The sequence below is a fragment of the Poeciliopsis prolifica genome, unplaced genomic scaffold (assembly GCF_027474105.1).
Source record: "Poeciliopsis prolifica strain line A6 unplaced genomic scaffold, Auburn_PproV2 SCAFFOLD002, whole genome shotgun sequence".
NCBI classification, from domain to species: domain Eukaryota; kingdom Metazoa; phylum Chordata; class Actinopteri; order Cyprinodontiformes; family Poeciliidae; genus Poeciliopsis; species Poeciliopsis prolifica.
This window is the reverse complement of record NW_026562377.1, coordinates 23,308,306-23,326,165: the sequence shown is the minus strand read 5'-3', so window position 1 is coordinate 23,326,165 and position 17,860 is coordinate 23,308,306. Positions and strand designations below refer to the sequence as shown.

Genomic DNA, 17,860 nt, shown 5'->3' with positions numbered 1-17,860 from the left:
ATAATAAAAAAAGGCAAAAAAAAAAAAAGCACAGAATTCCCCCTCCAAGTTACCGCAGCTTGATGACACTCACATGTTGCTCGGACAGAAACAGTGACTCATTATGCTCCGTTTGTGCGTGCGGCAACTCAGACTCTCTCTCTCTTAGACTAAACCGTTCATTCAACGTTACCTGTGGGATTCGTCGTCGTGCAGAGAGACCGGAGGCTTGTCGCTGAGTCTCTGTGGAGAGAACTGCGGAGAAGGAGAGCGCTGCCCCTCCATGCTGAAAAGCCCTGAGGGTCTGTAGGAGGAAGCCGGGGGAGAGGAGGCAGGCTGGGGATTGGATGTTGATGGATGATGTACTGCCTCTTGTCCTTTGTCCACAAGTCCCTTGCCCTGCTCAGAGTCGGCCTTCGCAGAGGAATTGGGACAAAAAGTGAGGTGAGGTTCAAAGTTTGAAGAGCGCTGGGCGAGGACGTCGTCGTCGCTCTGCGAGCCGGTGAAGTGGATTTCTTGAGTGTGGGAAGTCTCTGTGGGACTGGGAGAAACAGACTTGTGGTTCTTGGTGGCAGCAGCTGTAGACTTCTGTCTGCAGTCAGGATTGGCTCCTGTCATGAGTGCAGAGGGTGGCGCTGAGTCATTCCCAATCTCTGCTGGCTTCTCTCCCACTTTGCAGTCACCTGTACTGCTGCTGAAGAACCTGAGGAACACCGCAGAAAGCTTTTAATTACACAGGCCGGCAGGCAGAGCCTATCATCTGCACCTTATTCAAATAATACGCTGTAGAGTAGGTCTTGTTCACCCCCTCCCTCTGCATCAGCCACTGTGATTATGCCACCATGACAAGACACACGTCTCCCTCTGCTCAGCAAGCGACTCAGCTGGCAGCGAAAAGAGGAATATTTCGGTTCCCGCAAAGTCTGCACGGAGCGGATCACTTTTTCCTGCCTGAATTGTGGTCCCGGTTTTAACTCTTTAGAGGAAAGATCAGAGTGAAAAAACACAAAATCTTAAAAAGTGTAGATTCCAGTGCAAGTATCTCAGTGCATCTGACATAAAATGAAGGAAGCGCACAAGTAACCTTTCAGCAATAAATGGAAGCTTGTAAATAATTCCTTCGTATTGATGAAAAAGTGCTCATGCCACTGGCAGAGTATTTCACTTACAAAGTGGGAAAAATGTCTTGTTGTAATTTAAGCAATCTGCTGGTGGAGCTAGCACATTTTAAAATTAATTTGAAAACTGGAGTATGTAGCTTTTTAAAAAATTTTCTTTACATATTTGTTAAATCTGAGACAGATAATCTCCTCCACCTCCTTGCGATGCTACTGATCTGATGAACTCCACCAATCCCCGTCAAAAACAACCAAACGGAGCCAGGAGGTGTGTGTCTTAGTGCTGTCAATCACTTTTGTGTATGCGCTGCTAAATGTACTAATGGCAAAGAAACAATTTATTGAAAATAGTTAATCTACTGTCATTGGTGTTTGTGCTACCGAGCCTGAGGATTCATGGCAGGTCCCCTATCAAGGAGTAGTTCCAGCAAAGCTGAGAGAAAGGGGGAGTGTTTGAAGTGCACATACGCTAGGGTGATTGACAGTGCTAAGACCCTTCTCCTGGCTCTGACTAGTTGTTTCTGTCTGAGCTATATATTTCTGTAATTAGCCCTGGAAGAAGGAAGAGGAACTTAATTTCTTCACTGATTATCTGTCTCATATCATACTCTTATGACAAAGTGACAATTTTAACAAATTTATTTAAAAAACATATATTTTTTTGTTTTATTTTTTAAATAAGTTGCATACCCCAGTTTTAAATAATTTACTTAAAACAAACTCCTACACTCTGCTGAAAAGTTATTAGTTTCGTCTTAATTCAAGTGCACTAAGATATTTTACACTGGAAACTAGACCAAAGGTCCTTGGTATGATTGTGTTTTTGCAGTGTGCGCCATAAGGCAAGCATCACTGGAAGTGCAGTCATTAAAGGCCTGCTGCTGAACTGTAAACAGACGTAAACCTTTAAGTGTTCAATCATTCGGCATAATTTACGCACCCGGCACAGGTAAAAGCAGTCATTAACTGATCCATGCAGCTTGCTTTGTATGCATAAGAGAACTGCAAACAAGCTAATATCATGGTTTCTCTCACACAGATTACATTTCCTTGTGTCTTCTGATACAAATTTTGCTCAGCGTCATTAACAGGTAAATCGTGATTAAAAGGCTCAATTGATTCTGGAGTCACGAGATCAAATATGGCGACTTGGGAGCAGACTGACGCCACAACTCAAAGCTCCTGATTTAAAGCCTTGCAAGCTCTAACAGCTCGCCCTGAGGGAGGTTTGTTGGTGGAGCTCAGAGCCTGCTTCTGTCCTGCGACATAATGTGAGGAGGTTTCAGTGGGGAAGCATGAAACCAACACTAAATGCAGTCATAATGAGGCCCTGAGCTACAGGCGACCTCTGCTTTTAGTTGTCAGTGAAACTAGAAAAAGACAAATACAGTCAGATTCATTTAAACTCAAAATACTTTACGTAAGCTTTTGTCTTTTAACAAAGAAAATACATAAAATCACATTTTGTTAAGTAGAGAATATGGACTTAATCATGCAATTTGTTGAAACAACAACAAATAGAGAAGAAATGAAGCCAAAACTGTACAAAACAATTGCATTTAAGGGAAAAATAACTATTTTCTACCTAGAACTCCTTAAGTGGCATTGATAAAATTTCACTTGTTTCAAATTCTGTAAAATGCGTAAATACAACTAAGCACATTATGCTATCAAACTATTAAATGCTTTATCAAAAGAAGCAATCAGATCATCCCTACACTGTTAAGTCAAGCACAAAGGGCGCCGCACTTCCCATGTTGATGTTAGAAGTATTTATTTTTTTTTTTGCTGTGGATACGTCCTTTGCAACAGTTAATCAAATATTCACTAAAGGAATAAAATGTTTCTCTTATTTATAAAAGGGAACTGATTTCTTTGCATTTTATATGCTTATGTGACTAAATGAAAAATCTGCAGTGAAAAAAGTATTTTTTCCCCTTTGATTTCAGTAAAATAATCTTACTGAAAAATCAAAGGAATCTATTATTGCTTCACGTTTGCTAGTCAGAGCAGAGAACAGCAGGCTGATTATGAAAACTAAATTAATGGCTGAATTAAAACAACCGAGCAAAGAGTAAACCACAGTGATAGAAAACATAGTGATAGCGAGGCAGACATCAAACCAGTGAAGATGAATGTTTAGGCTAAACTGACATAAAAAAAAGCAAACACATCTCATAAAATTGTCAGCAAGTTTAATGATCCAAATATAAATCAGGAAGATAACCACCTCACCTTATGCGACACTTAAATTTCCGTCCGACAGAGTATGAAGGGAGCATCCTGCCTGTCAACTCTCAATGACTGAAGCCACCTGCTGGTGTCCCTTTCCACCTGTATCAATATCACCAACTGGGTGGAGCAAACCTATGAGCTCATCTACCAGACCTGACCATAACAATAACATCCTCTGTCTGACCTGCTGTTGTAACGCAAACGTGAGGGTGGTATGCAGTTGCTTCAACAATGAAGTTGCTCAATATCAGTTACTTTACACTCACGTCATGTCGTGAGTCACATATGATACTTAGCCGAAGAATTAGTTTGTGTAATCACAGAAGCTATTTTGTTACTTAAAACGGCTTTCTTTTAATGTAGTTTGGTGTTTTCTTTCGTTAGACTGAGTGCTAACCCTTCTCCTCAAACCCTGCATCTTTAAATCTTCTTAAAAGTTGTGGGTTGTAAACCAAGCTCAACCAAACCCTGACGGTGCTTTAGTTATTCCAAGAACTACTCTAACCTGTAGGCACGTGAAGCATTTGGGAGTTTTACACAGAGGCCATTTAATTACCACAATCACATGACAAGCCTGATTGGTACAAGGATGGATTTGCCTGGCTTTCAACATCCAATGATGAAATCATGGAAAAATACCAAACAAAACAAAAACATGAATGTGCAAAAGAGCATAAATATCAGGAGACAGACAGCAGCTGGCCTCAAATTTAACATCTTAATTTTTTTTTAAGCAAAACATTAAAAAAAAAAAGACTTACATTTTGTACTTGTGTATCAGGGACAGCACATAGTGTACGTATATCAGGGACAGCAGTATGAACTAGAAAGTGTAACAGCGTTTTGTGGTATTTAGTGTGAAAATGATAAAAGCTGTAATATTGTTTTGGATACTATCACTAATGTACCTCTTTCAAGGACCAAACTAACAAAATAAATTAATCAAGAACAGGGGACTACTTTGGGACACCAGTGACATTAAGTAGTATAATTTCACAACTAATACCACACAATAACTGCATTTAATCATATTTTTGAAGACATTGATATTATTAGCTGCTTCCATGGAAACAACAGTGGGAATATAGTCAAATTAATACCAGTAATCCTCATACTACTTTTAGTTTGCAAGGCTTATAAATCCAGCATCATTATATCAAGTTTATTGTTGCGAAGATAAATTGAAATACTTGCTTAAAAAACAACAGCAGTAAGTATTTATAATTGCTCATGCCTCATGTATGCCCAGAAAATCTCAATATAAAATGCAGAAGACATCAACTATTTGTTTCATCGCCCTAATAGTGCCAAACAGACTGAAATACAAGCACTTTTCAAGCAGAATAAAATGTGAAGTATGAAGAATTCAGATCAACCCACTGCACAAATTCACTGCAGAGGGTTGCATTTACACAGTTGTGTTAGCCTGAACTAAAGCAGAGTCCTATACTGCATTCTGAAGAACTAAATCACTAGCACAAAAAACAACTACAGACCTCATTGGCAAAAATGTCATGCCTCTTGGCTGATTCTGTGAACTTGGGCCCTCTATTTAAATTCCCAAAGTGCTGAAGAAACACTTCCTCACTGTCACAGACATATTCAGATGCCTCGCCTACGCTGCTGAGCCTCTAGTAATTGACACAAAGCTCGGCCAGAGAGACGGCTTCTGTTGTCACAGCTGCCACTGTTAACGCCTCTATACATTATAAAGACTCCAGTGTTCCTGCGCAGGCCTCTTCCATTGATTAAGAAAAAGTGCAACAGTGGTAAGATGCAAATCACACTGTATTTACTGAGAGTATGATGAAAGTAGATTTTTAAAAAGTCAAGAAGTGTGTAGCTTTTCGAGTGGGACTATAAAAACTTTGAAGAGACATTTCCATGTGCACATACATGTAAAAAACAAAACATTGTATTTTGGCAGATTTATGCTGACGCTCACAAGACTTACTCACCTTGTGTCTGTGATGAGCTTTTCAGCAGGTTCACTCTTCTTGGAATATCCTGTGTTGGGCTTTGGAGTCTTCTGGAAGTGAGGATGAACAAACACAGTCTTATGCAAAAACATTCAAACATCCCAGAGACTCAAATGAACGTCTTGAAACCAGCTCATGTTGCAGCTGTGAGGTTTTCTTGCTGCAGTGCAACACTAAACAGGTCGATGCCTACAAGGCAACCTACAAGTACGAGGGTGTGTCTTTGCAAACAGGTGTACATTAATATTTAACTTGGCTCATTTCTTCTGGTGCTTTCTCTACAGTTAATCAGAAGTGCGTGATGAATTTGTCACACTTTAAGCAAACCGATTCACAGACGGAGTATTCATAACTTTTCTGTGACATATTAACTCTAAATTATTCACAGAAGATTTGCCTATTCGAAGAATTTTTCCAGAGAGCATATATAAAATATGAAACTATGAAACTATGACACAAGGATTTGGAAGCAGAAATACCTGTGCCCAGTGGTATTGAATGATGTTTGCAAAGCAATCAATCCAGGAAGTGCATTGACTTTACTCAGCAAGTGCTCCTATAATTAATAATTACTGCTAGCAACTCAATTTTGTTCAATATGGCTTAAATTTAAGCCATATTGCTTAAATTTAAACCATATTTAAGTAATATGGCTTAAATATAAAATCTCATTCAATTTTTTTCCACTTTCTTTATTAGAAAAATATATACATGTATGTAAAATATTTTCTAAAAGCAACTTAGTGTGTGGTTTGTAGTGTTTGATACTCTATTTTTATCAATTTGTGTTATTATCGTTCTTGTACAGCACTTTGGTGCAGTTTTACACCTGTTTTTAAAGTGCTATATAAATAAACTTGACATTGACAAAAATTGAATTAATCGATTTTATCAATTTATGAACACCTCAGATCACAGGTGTTCCAACTTACCTGGCCGTATATGTCTGCTGAGGGTGATGATCTGGATCTCTCATGGAAACACGTGCTCTGGGTCTGGCCCTGTGGTCCTGGATCTAGGATGTTGTCGGCCGAACGATACCGTCCAGAAGCTTTTTTCTCTGGATGCTGTCTCTGTATTTTCCAACTTGCTTCATACTCAGCGAACGTGCCGAGTCTTTCTTTGTCTTGGAAGGATGGTGAAGAATAAGAAACCTTAGTGCTCTTGAGTTCCTTCTTTGTGTTTTCTGTTGCACAGCTGAAAGCCTGATCTTTGCCTTGATACTTCAACTGGCTTTTAGGCGGCATGTAATCAGAAAATTCTTGTGTCATAGTTTCATTTAAAAGCTTTTGTTGGTCCAGTGAAGAGTTGGCATTTTTAGTAAGAGCTGGGACTTCACCAACCCCAACCTCATAGATTTTGTTTGGTTCAGAATACGACCGGACCTTCCTTTCTGTAGGGAAACGCTTTCGGGATCCAATGCGAGTTACGTGACCCGTGGAATGATTTGTTCCCATCTCCGTGACTGTTGCCAGAGTGCTTTCATCTTTGCGAGCCTGGTAGTTAGATTGGACCTTAGTGGCAGCATGGTCCATCAAAGCAGGCTCCAGATCTCTCCTCCTGAAAGAGGTCGCCTTGAGCACCCTGGCTTGAGCTTCCTTTACATGATCTTTGTAGCAGTTGGACTGCAAGGACACATCTGCAGAAGGTGCGGTGGAAATTTCAGTAGATTTGCAAGAATTTTGCTTGTCTGCTTCAGCTTGAGCCCCAGGGAGAGCAGCAGCACTCTTGCTTTTCTGCAGCTTTGCTCTTCTCATCTGGATTTCATTTCTCAGTGTGGTGGCAAACCGCTCACTGCGTTGTACCTGGTTGCTTTCAAAGTACTCCTCAGAGTTTGAGCCACTGGTTTTCTCCTCTTGACCTCCTGCATCCATTGACAGAGAGTGAAGCATTGGAGTTGTCAAAGGGGAAATCTTATTGCTCACATGAGTTTGAAGTCTGATGTCTTGGTGAGAGTCTTTGAGCTGAACTGGCAGAGACCGTCTTTGCTCAGGCTGCCTCCTAGGAAGGTTACTGACATACGGAGGGTCTGCCATTTGTATACCGTGGCCTCTATGGCTTTCTCTATCGTCACAGAAGTGTTGGAGAACAGAAGTTTCCGGAACAGTCGTCACTTGGTGCTTGCTGTAGGCATTGCTGTCTTTGTTGTGAGAGGGGTGTTGATGTTGAGGAAGATTATATTTGACTTTGGTGACCGTTCCAGCCTGTGGTGGATCTGCACTGGTACCACTCCTCTGGTTATTTGGTGCATCAGACCAAGGTGCGGTGTTAGGCGGATTGGATGTGGTGACGCAGTAATATCGGCTTGGTCCAGTGATCTCTGTGGTTTGGTCAGAAGCTGCAGAAGACAGCGAACTGCTTAGACTTCGTCTCTGGTTCTGGGTCGAGTGTTGAGCAGAACCATTAGTGGGAAGTTCCTGCAAGCTGCTGTGGTACCCACCTACACTTTGTTGCTTTGGTACAGATACAGACCAGGGTTGAGGATGGAAAGTGCTTTTGTCACTATGTTGTCTTTGATGGGAGAGCTGGCTAGCATGGGGAGCTTGTTGTTGTCCAACATCAATGGTGTAGGGGGAATACTGCTTGTTTGAGCTAAATTGGGTATGACTGTATTTATTAGATGCACCATAAACATTTTCACTGTCATTCTTTGGAGAAATGTTGTGACTGCGACGGTTTTCAGCAGAAACCTTACAGGTCAGGTGTGAATCAGGTCCTTCTGGGTGAGTTTTAACCTTCCCTCTCTCGTGTGCCTTAGTTGCAGCAAAGCTATCGCTACGTGCAGGCGGTAGCGGAGGAGGGGGAGAGGCTGAAACATTCTTCTTTTTCTCAGGGACATTCCACACAGGTCCAAAGACGGTTCTGCTTGAAGAAGAGTGCCGGGTCCCAGGCAAATCCTCAACCTGTGGGCCACCATGGCCTGAGTTAACTCCTGGCATCTGAAAATATGTAAGTCTTTCATCCTGTCTGCCTCCCTCAGCAGCCAGACTCTGGCTGTTTCTGCCATTGCTGTACTTTGCTCCTGCATCCCAGTGAACGACCTTATTGGCCACGTTCTCTGTCGAGGCAGCATTGCTTTTTGAGAGCGAGTAGTCTGGAGTGCTTGAGCTTGTTGAGAATGAGCTGTAGGCAGAGTCTCGTTTCCCTCCTCCGAGGTGCTCCATGCTGTTGTTTGACTTAGCAGGCGACATGTGACCATGTTCTAGACTGTCCATGCTACCAAGAGAGCTGAACTGATCGGAGACTCTGCGTAGATTTGTCTGCTCCCAGCCAGAGGAGAGATCTGTAATTGATGAGCTGGAACATCAAGAAATTAAACAATAACATATGATTAATGAGGGTTTTCCTATAGCAAGGTATGTGCAGGTTTCAACAAGTCAAAATTAAGACTTTTTGAGACCTTTTCATGCCATCTTGAATAAAATGTAAGACCAAAAAAAAAAACTATAAATACAGGAGATGGTTGGGGGTGCTGCTGAATTAGAATCAATGGATCTTAATGAAAACTTACATTTCTGTTTGGGGCTCTTGGCAGTGACTGCGTGATTCTCACACTGCATATGGCTCTCTGTTGCCTTACCCCCCCCAAGTCCCAAAGTTAAAAGTTTTGTTTTGTTTCTTGTTTTTGATGCACAGAATACACCCAGCCTCATATGGGTTGGCAGCAGAAGCGAGCCAGGTAGCCAGCTGGTGATAAATTTACACTTACACATGATGGACACAAAAAGCTAGCTAGCAGCTAGTTACCAACAAAAAATACATGTGTATTTTTGAGGCAATAGTTGTTTGTGTGAAACAATTAACTGAGAAGTAATCAACTCTAAGTTTTGAAAACTAAGATTATGAAATTGTGTACTGTAAATGAAAAAACACCCCAAACTCCGAATCAGCAGCAAAACAACTAAATCTCAGTTACCTTGCATCATTTCTGGGGTGCCACACAGTGGTGGGCGGGGACTGTCTTCTGCCAGCTTCTGATTGGCTTTCATTGAACTTGGTGGAGTGCCAGGAGTGAGGCCTGCTCATGGGTTCATTCCGTCTGCAGAGAGGGCAAAAAACACAGACAGGGTTACAGACCAGTCTGATGAAAAACACTGTTTTTCCATCTATAAAACACTCCATGTTGATTTTATCAGCAAACTTAAAGGTTAAAAAATAACCCAATAGTTGTCTTGTGAGAAGTTTGAGCATGAGTTTGACTTACAATTTTTAAACTGTGCACACAAGTATGTATAAAAAACACATTTGCTTTGAGGTGTCAGATGATATTTGTGTTAGTATCTTAAACTTTGGTACACTCATACAGGTCTTTTGCAAACCTGGATGCCTGAGCACTCTGAGCTCTGAAAATTGATATTTCATAAGGCCAGTAAATCTCATTTACTTGAGATTTCAAGTAAATGGTATATTGCACTGTAAGGACTCAGCTTTTTAAACAAATCCAAACAAGCTCTTAAAACCATTGACGTGTCAAATGTTTTATTCACTCCATCAGTCACAGTGGGAAGAAATGTAATATATTTTAGATTTGTTTTAGCTCCCAGAAGCTGTGCAGATTATAGTTAGCCATAAGTCACATACCCTTCAAAGCCGTTCTTTCTGAGGTGACATGTCAGAAAGCAAACACAAAACACAATTTAACACATTTGCTCAGAATTACAAACAAAAAGCATTCTACGTCTATCTGGATGAAAACGCATGCCACACAAATGGAATGAACTTTATTGAATGATATGAATCACAGGACAATGCAGGTGATGATCGGTCAGAGACAGAAAGCTGACATCAAAGGACTTTACTAAGCAAATGAGTAACATTCACAAAGCAGATATGATGAGGGGGGAGTGGACAGGACATATGCACTACTTGTTTACAGTCAAGTCACAGAATCATACCTCATGGAACTTCGCAAAATCTTCGTAAGAAAGCTTCTCGCCACATGCACGTCATTCTCTGAAGGCATTTTCTGAGCTACAATATCCACCATTTTCAAATTCCTGGGCAGCAAGGGCAGGAAGACACATAGGGCTCACCAGCAGGACAACACAAACACCATTTTACATTCTAAAATGCTGATATGCTTGTGAACACAAGAGGTTGGACATAGCTTCAATATTAAGATGCTATTCTTTGGGTTGCCTTTAACATCTGCAGCCATTTAAAAGAAAACTAAAATAGGATGATGCTCTGCAAAATGCGTGCGATAAACAGCGCACCTGTGAAAGGAAAACTAAACAAATAATTTGGAACATGAATGGGTTATGGTTTTAATCACCAAGAAATCAATCATGGTGTTTATTTAGTAAAATCATTTCTCCATTTAAGACATTTTTTAACAGGAACAACTTTGTTAGGAATTTTCTCTTATGCATTTCCCATGGGAAATTCATTGGTATGAACTGCAGACCTACCACCTACCTTGTAACTATTAACTAATATGTCAATAATTTATTTATGCAAATGAGACAGGAGTTTAAAGGATTATTTCAGAGCTGTCCCCATTCAGACTAGTTAAGTTCACCCTCTGGGAATAATCGATCCATTTCAAATTCTATTTTTCAACCAATTTTATATTAAGGATGCCAAGAGTTAGCAGCTAAATGGAAGATACAAACAGCTCACAACCACTAAGCAAAAGTCAAGTTAATAAAAAAACAAATTTAACAAAATCATATTTTAAATAAAACTGCAATAAATATATTACTAATATTCAACTTTATGTATTCCACATAGCTGCTTACATATTCTTTTCTAAGTTTTCACAGCACACCCTAAATTTACAGAATAAGCTGAGGTCATTCAATGCTTTATGTGAGCTGCCCTCTTAACACATACAGGCATTAGAACCACTTGCTTTGGTGGAAAATTTAGCTGTTTCACTTTGAGAAAGAGAGAAAATTGCATCAAACAACAAACATTTTTCCTTCTTTTGGGTTTCTATACCTATTCAAAATTTAAACCATTTGGACCAAATATTATGCTTTTCTAGATCGCACAGAAAACTTGTATGAACTTGGCAGAAAGAAGTTTCAAACTCAGCAAAACAGAGGATAAAAACCTATCCTTCTTAAGTACAAAAGATTCTAATTCAAAGGAACATGCAGTAATTCTGAATAGTAATTAACTCATACTCTATGTAACAGCCCCCCCTTCTGGTAAAAACACGTCTGCGTTCAGTTAATGACACTGGAGCAAATGAGAAAGTCCAGGTAAGATGGACATGATAATTTGCAGGCAACAGCAAAACTGCAGCAGCCATCTCTCATTGTCAGAGGAGGGTGAAGCCGAGGTGAGCTATAATCAGACGGCCATATGGTCCCTGGGGCAACACAGGCCCAGCATGAGTCAGGGGGCTTAGAGTAGAGAATCTCTCTCACAATCAGATCAGCCACCACACCGCTTTGTTCAAGCTGTCGTCTGCATGCCAGACATCTTTTCTGCCCCCACTCAAGCTCAAAACTGACACAGTTTGGCAGCCACAGAGGACGTGGTAGTTTGAGGTGGACAAATAATGAAGTTATAACCAAATTAGTAATAATCAGTTTCAAAAATTTTTTTGTTCTTTTGATTTTTTTTGCTAGGATAACTGGACATCAGGTTCCAATTTCTATTATGGAGTTACCTGAAGTATATTCAGCCAATAAATCTGTTGAATATATATAAAACATTGCAGTAGTACAGAAGTGTAGATAAAGGTTTTCTTGCCTTGGTTTTCACTGAAGAGGAGATTTGCTCATAAATGTGAGGTTAACAGGACCTGCTGCTTCACTGAAGTAATGAGAAAATGTCCAAACCAACAGCTTGTTTCTCTTGGAAACATGACTCTTGCTTTTGGATCAAATTAATACAGTTTTGACACTCTTATGATTTTTTTTCCAGACAGATTTTGTAAAGCCTCTGTGAAGTGGGTCAATTCCCTAAAATGAATTGAGGATTAGAGATAAGGCCTATTTAGAAGACAAAGACAAGCCAACATGGAGCCCAAGTCGTCCTTGTGTCGTCTCAGGCCTGTTTCTGGGGCAGCTAACCACACATGGCGCATGCCATTGGTATGCAAATTAACCTGGTTTTATTAGGCCTATCGTCAGGGCTACAGCTGGGCAAGCACAGATATGTCAGGAAAGTGAATCAGATGGCTGCAGTGGGGGCAGGGGAAGAGATTGCTTTCTGAGTGACCAGTTTGAAGTCCGACTGAACACTCGACCGTACACTGGACCGAGCAGTCAAGAAAGAAAAATTCACATAATACAACAAAAAAAAGTCAAAAAAACAAAAAACTTACTTGTTTTATATACTATCCTTTAAATTTTCATATGCTTTTTTTGTTTTAAAATGTTAATTCTTACTGATCACAGCTTAACCTAAATGACTTCAGACCGAGAGGTAAAACAAAAGGTTTTCACAACAATAAAGTATTAGGGTCAAAGAAAACCAAAGAAGGTCAAGTTATACATCCACAATTGATGTATAAACAGACACCCTAAAACATCAGCATTGAAAGATATAGATTTCAACTATTTAATGTTAAAATGTAAAAATAAATGATGAAGTCAGACTCACCAAACACGTGGATGAAGGAATATAGAAACAACAACCACCACAACAAATGCAAATCCTAAAAGCAGTCCACCAACATCACAGTGGAATTTAGTTTGAGCTGTAAAGTAGGACTGACTGCATCCATGTGCTGGTCAGGCATAATGGTCCCAATACTTCAAAGACAGACCAAGACAAAAGGACTGAGCCCCAGCATTACCTACAAACTCACATTGTCTGACAACTTAGACATTTCAATCTGAAATGGGCAACACTGAAAGTAAAACCAAGTTTTCCTGGCAGAAGTGGATACAACTTAGGGGAGGTTTTCTTCAGGGGCTTTTTTCCCCAGAGAGGGGGTAGAAAAGTGCACCAAAAGGGAGGAGGGCCATTGTCATAGCCAGTCCCCTGTGAGTATTCCCCCTTCCTTGCGTCGTCTCATTGGCTCTAAGGGGCTAATATGCTAATGGGGGATGAAATGCCGGACTCTTGTCTTGCCATCACCCCTGTTGTGAGGCACACACGCATTTCAACAACTACCATGGCAACAGCTTTATCTATAGTGCGTGAGAGCGCTTGGTTTCCTGAAAGTATCCGGTAAAGAGCGGAGCTGCTGACCATAAGGGGGTTCTTACCTCTGCTTGGTGAACACAGATCAATATAAAAAAGTATTGACTGGTAATTGTAGATATGATCAAATTCAACTTTGTAATCTAAGAACACGGTTTAAAGTAAAGTAATCATGGTGCAGTAACCCCAATAAAATTGTGCACATACTTTTAACTGAAATCTTCTGAACAGAGTAACAGTTGCCAGCTGTTGCTGCATACTGCTGGTCAGCAGGATGAAAGAAGGCTATGACACTTTTCAATCCCTCAAAGAAAAAAATGCTGTTTGGATTATTTTTGATAATTAAAAACAGTCAGAATTTGAAAAATAAAGAATGTCAATACCACTTAAAAATACACGTGGTAAGCTAAAAATGTTGACTCTTTTAAGCAGCTGATTGCAAGATGACTATTCCTGAAGATAGCCTGACCAATTACCTTTTATTCAAAATAATTGTTTTCCTTGAATTCAAAATTGATTAACATTCTGTAAGGTTATAGGTAACCTTCCATTTTCTATATCTTCGCAACATTATTCCAGAAGCAGAAGGAATAATTGTAGTTTTTCAGTTTCAAATAAAAATGCTTGGGTCATTGTTACAGATTTGTTTGTATTTTTTGTGCAAATTAAACCTGACCGATAAGAAAACACTCCTGAAGCTGACATAAAAGGCACTAAAGTTCACAAAAACATATTGCAGGGGAAGCATTTTTCTTCAAGAACCTCAGTAGCCTTATGTTTCAATACTGTGAAGTAAGAAAATAACTAAAGGCAATCCATCTAGAAACATTGCTTTTACTGTATCCCCTGAGATGTTACGGAAAGTCAGACTTTAAACCTTCACATATTTTCACTCCTGAACCTATTAGTTTCAGCTGAAAGGGGGAATGCTGTCAAGAAAAATGATAGACAGCTGGTAATTATCAGCCAAGTTGAAAAGCATGGCAGAGACGGAGGAAAATGCGGCATCATGTACAGTATTGGACGGCAGGGGAAAAAAACGCTAAGGTTCAAACTGCCAAACCTGCACTTTGCAGGTGAGCTGCTGGGTCCCGTTTGCTCCCTAGGGAGGCTCACAAAGGCCTTTCTTCAGCTAACCCCACAATCAGACCAGTCATGGTGTAGGTGAGAGAGGTGAACTGTGAGCACCATGCAATGACCGGCACATTCCTGGGCTGAGTGGCATACCAGCTGCCAAGTCACGAGCTGTCTGTGCTGACCCATGGCCCAGAAACACCTGGAAACCTTCAGACTGAGAACGACGCTTCCAACTGTATCATTACATACGTTTTAAATGCCACCTCAAATTGTATTGGATTCTTTTGTGTGTCTGACAACAGGCATAAATTCATCAACAAGTAATTATTATTAGTAATTTATTAGTGAGAGCAACTCTAACAAAACTGTCAAACTCGCAAAAAGGTGTGAAATATTTATATGCGATCTCAGCTAGGACTTGGCTCTGATTCTGGATCCCGGAGGGCTATGTTCCCATTACGACTCTTTTATAGGCGTTACCTGATGACAGAACATTTCTAATGTTACACATGAAGCATGAGTCAAAAACATGGCTGAAGATGGCAAAAAATAATTCAAAGACAACTCTGCAACACCACAGATTTCATCACCTGCATAATTACTCAACATAATTAATCCAAACATTACAGTTTCTGAAACGGCATTTTACACATTCCAAAAACACTGTGTCCAACATTCACTTACTCACACCTCATAACACGTAGCATTTCAAAATCCCGTCTTTTTCCAATCTGTGCACCATTCCCAAACTCACCGTTACAACACTCTTCCAGGTCAAACCTGTAACAGAAGGTAAGCTTCGAACTAGTTAGCCATTTCTTTATCAGGGAGATGATAATGAAGGAGACTTACCCATTTGGTGATCCTAAATAATGCAAGATGCTAAAGTCAGGAGTTGTGTGAAGTTGCCTCTTCTGCCAACATACATAACTAATGTCAGATCAAAACAGCAGGATAGAAAAATGTTCTGAACTCTATTAATATTTATCGTTATACGGTGGTTAAAAGAGGAATCAGAATTGACCAAAATCAGCATTGGTTAATCAAAGAATGATAAAAACTAGTGAACAAAAATGTCCACAACTTTGATAAATTGCTCATAAATCTTTTAGATTCTGTGAAACTTCATGAGGAAAAAAAACTATATAATTCATAATTCTGCCTTAAAGACTCCATATGGTTCCATGTACAAAGTAAAACAGTACACTGCCAAGTTAAATACAGCCAATATTAGTAGACTGTCACTGTGAACATTTCCCTAAAGCGCCTGAAGGGGTGGTGGAGAAATAAAGGCAAGACAAAAAACTACAAAAACAAAAGCTTTAGTCTCTAAAGTATGATATTTGTTATGTTGAGATACAAACAATTTTAAGAAATCTGCTTAAAGGAATTTAGTTATCTGCATTCCAAAACATACTGCGTAGGCTTAATTAGAAAAATAAGGCTTGCTAAATGTAAGCTACTGCCCAGAACCCCTACTGAGTGCTTACTCTGTAACATACCCCTGTAATCTTTTCCTGCTATAACTGGATTTTGCTCTGAAATGCTGAAGCTTTTGTTAATCTAAAACAGCCACTCGGTGTGTATGAATGTTTATTTTGTTGCTACAAGGACAACAACATTAAAACAGAACTTTGCAGCAGCAGATGATTGTGCCAGCAGCAAAAAACATGGTGAAACCTAGAAGTCACTCTGGTACTTGTATGCTGATTCAAGAAGGGGAAAACACAATGCTACAAGTGTGGGAAGTTTAATTATTCATGCAGCAGTAAATGTCTAATGAGGGTATGGGTGTGTACAAAATATAAACTGTCAGATTTTAACGACCATAGAAAAAGGTAAAGATAATTCAAGTGCATTCTGACAATCAAGCTATTCATATTTCATGTTTATGCTAAATACATTTAATCAAATTGATTTTAAAGTAGTATGTGCACATAGCCTTGCAGAAACATTAGAATTTCTTGAATTTCTTAATTTACAAGCAAAAACTTCAAATGGGATCAATGTGATAAAGCGAAGTGGTACATGATTGTAAAGTGGAATGTAAATGAAACATTCAGAAAAGCTTCAGTTTTGAATATTTTAAGATTAAAGTCATTGCCCATTCCTTCCAAGGTAAACACCAAGGTAGGAATCTTGGAATAATTATGGACTATCTGACCTATGGATCTAATATCTTAGGTCAGGCAATGACTGTTTAACCACCATCACACTTAACAATGGTATACCACAGAGCTGCTTCTTAAGCCTGTTGCTCTACTCACTGGATACCTATGCATTTTATTGGGACTCGGTATCAGTCGATATTCAAAATCAAATGACTCAGAGTAGGGTGCAAAAAAAAAAAAAAAAGATTGTGACATCTGTAATAGATTTGTCATCTTCAACACCTTTACTGCTTAGCCACACAGAGAAATACTTAGATGCATGTGATACAGTATTGTCCTACATAAAGACTCAATCTCTCTTTCTGGCTCATTTCGGCTAAACATGAATGCTCCACAGATTGTTTTTTTTTCTAAAACTTTAGAAATTATCTTACTTTCACTTTACAGCTATACTCTGGTTTGTGTTGAACACATACAAATCCTGATAAAATAGTTGAAAGTTTGTGACTGGATAGGTAAATGTGTAAATGTGAAAAGGTTCAAGAGATGTCATCCCTGCAAGGCCCTATGAAATTATACTCAACTTTACACAGCAAAAAGATCAAAGCACTTTTGAAAAGACGTTGGGGAGTGAGATGCTTTCCCACTTATAGCCACACCTGTCTGATCTCCAAGTGACGTGTGACAAGTTTCTGCCCCTCCCCTCGCAAAAATGACATTACACCAACCACTGCGCATGAGTCACCATGTGCAAAAAGGACGAGTGTGGAAACCAAGCACCGCCCTTACGCTGTGTGTAGAGAAACCACACCTGTACACAAGGGCAGGTTCTGACAGCTTTCCGAAAACCATCCAACAATCCAACATTATCCTTCAGCTGAATGGGAAGGTGTTTAACAAATAACATTTGACGTGAACCGGCAGAGGTGGAGAGCAAAACAAAACAAAAAACATCACTGCTCCAAGAAAACTACAGGTAGCAATGTCAAAGCCAGAGGATAAAACATTTCCAAACATCAACAAGCAAACAAGAAGACCGCAGCTGAATGACAAGTAGGAGAAATTGAACTTGAAGTGAAGTTCTGAGGTTCAGTAATGACCCACTATCACTTCGCAGTATTCTAAATGTGACCCAGACTTGTTATTATGGCCTTGGGAAATGACTGACTTGAGATGCTATTTGAGACGAGCCAAACAAAGGAATTCCTCAACACAGACAACCCGAGCAAACGGAGAGTCCTGTGGGACTCAAAGA

At 39.8% G+C, this 17,860-nt stretch overlaps 1 protein-coding gene across 3 annotated transcripts in view; it reads right to left on the bottom strand.

Annotated features, from left to right (window-relative positions):
* The window catches only part of shroom2a (shroom family member 2a), a 39,898-nt gene that overhangs the window by 5,234 nt on the left and 16,804 nt on the right, over window positions 1–17,860 (bottom strand). For all 3 annotated transcript variants that reach the window (XM_055049091.1, XM_055049101.1, XM_055049110.1), the window contains 4 exons: window positions 9,228–9,350; window positions 6,244–8,608; window positions 5,291–5,361; window positions 173–682 (listed from right to left, as the gene is read on the bottom strand). In XM_055049091.1, coding sequence (XP_054905066.1) covers window positions 173–682; window positions 5,291–5,361; window positions 6,244–8,608; window positions 9,228–9,350 — 3,069 coding nt within the window. The remainder of the gene's footprint in view (window positions 1–172; window positions 683–5,290; window positions 5,362–6,243; window positions 8,609–9,227; window positions 9,351–17,860) is intronic.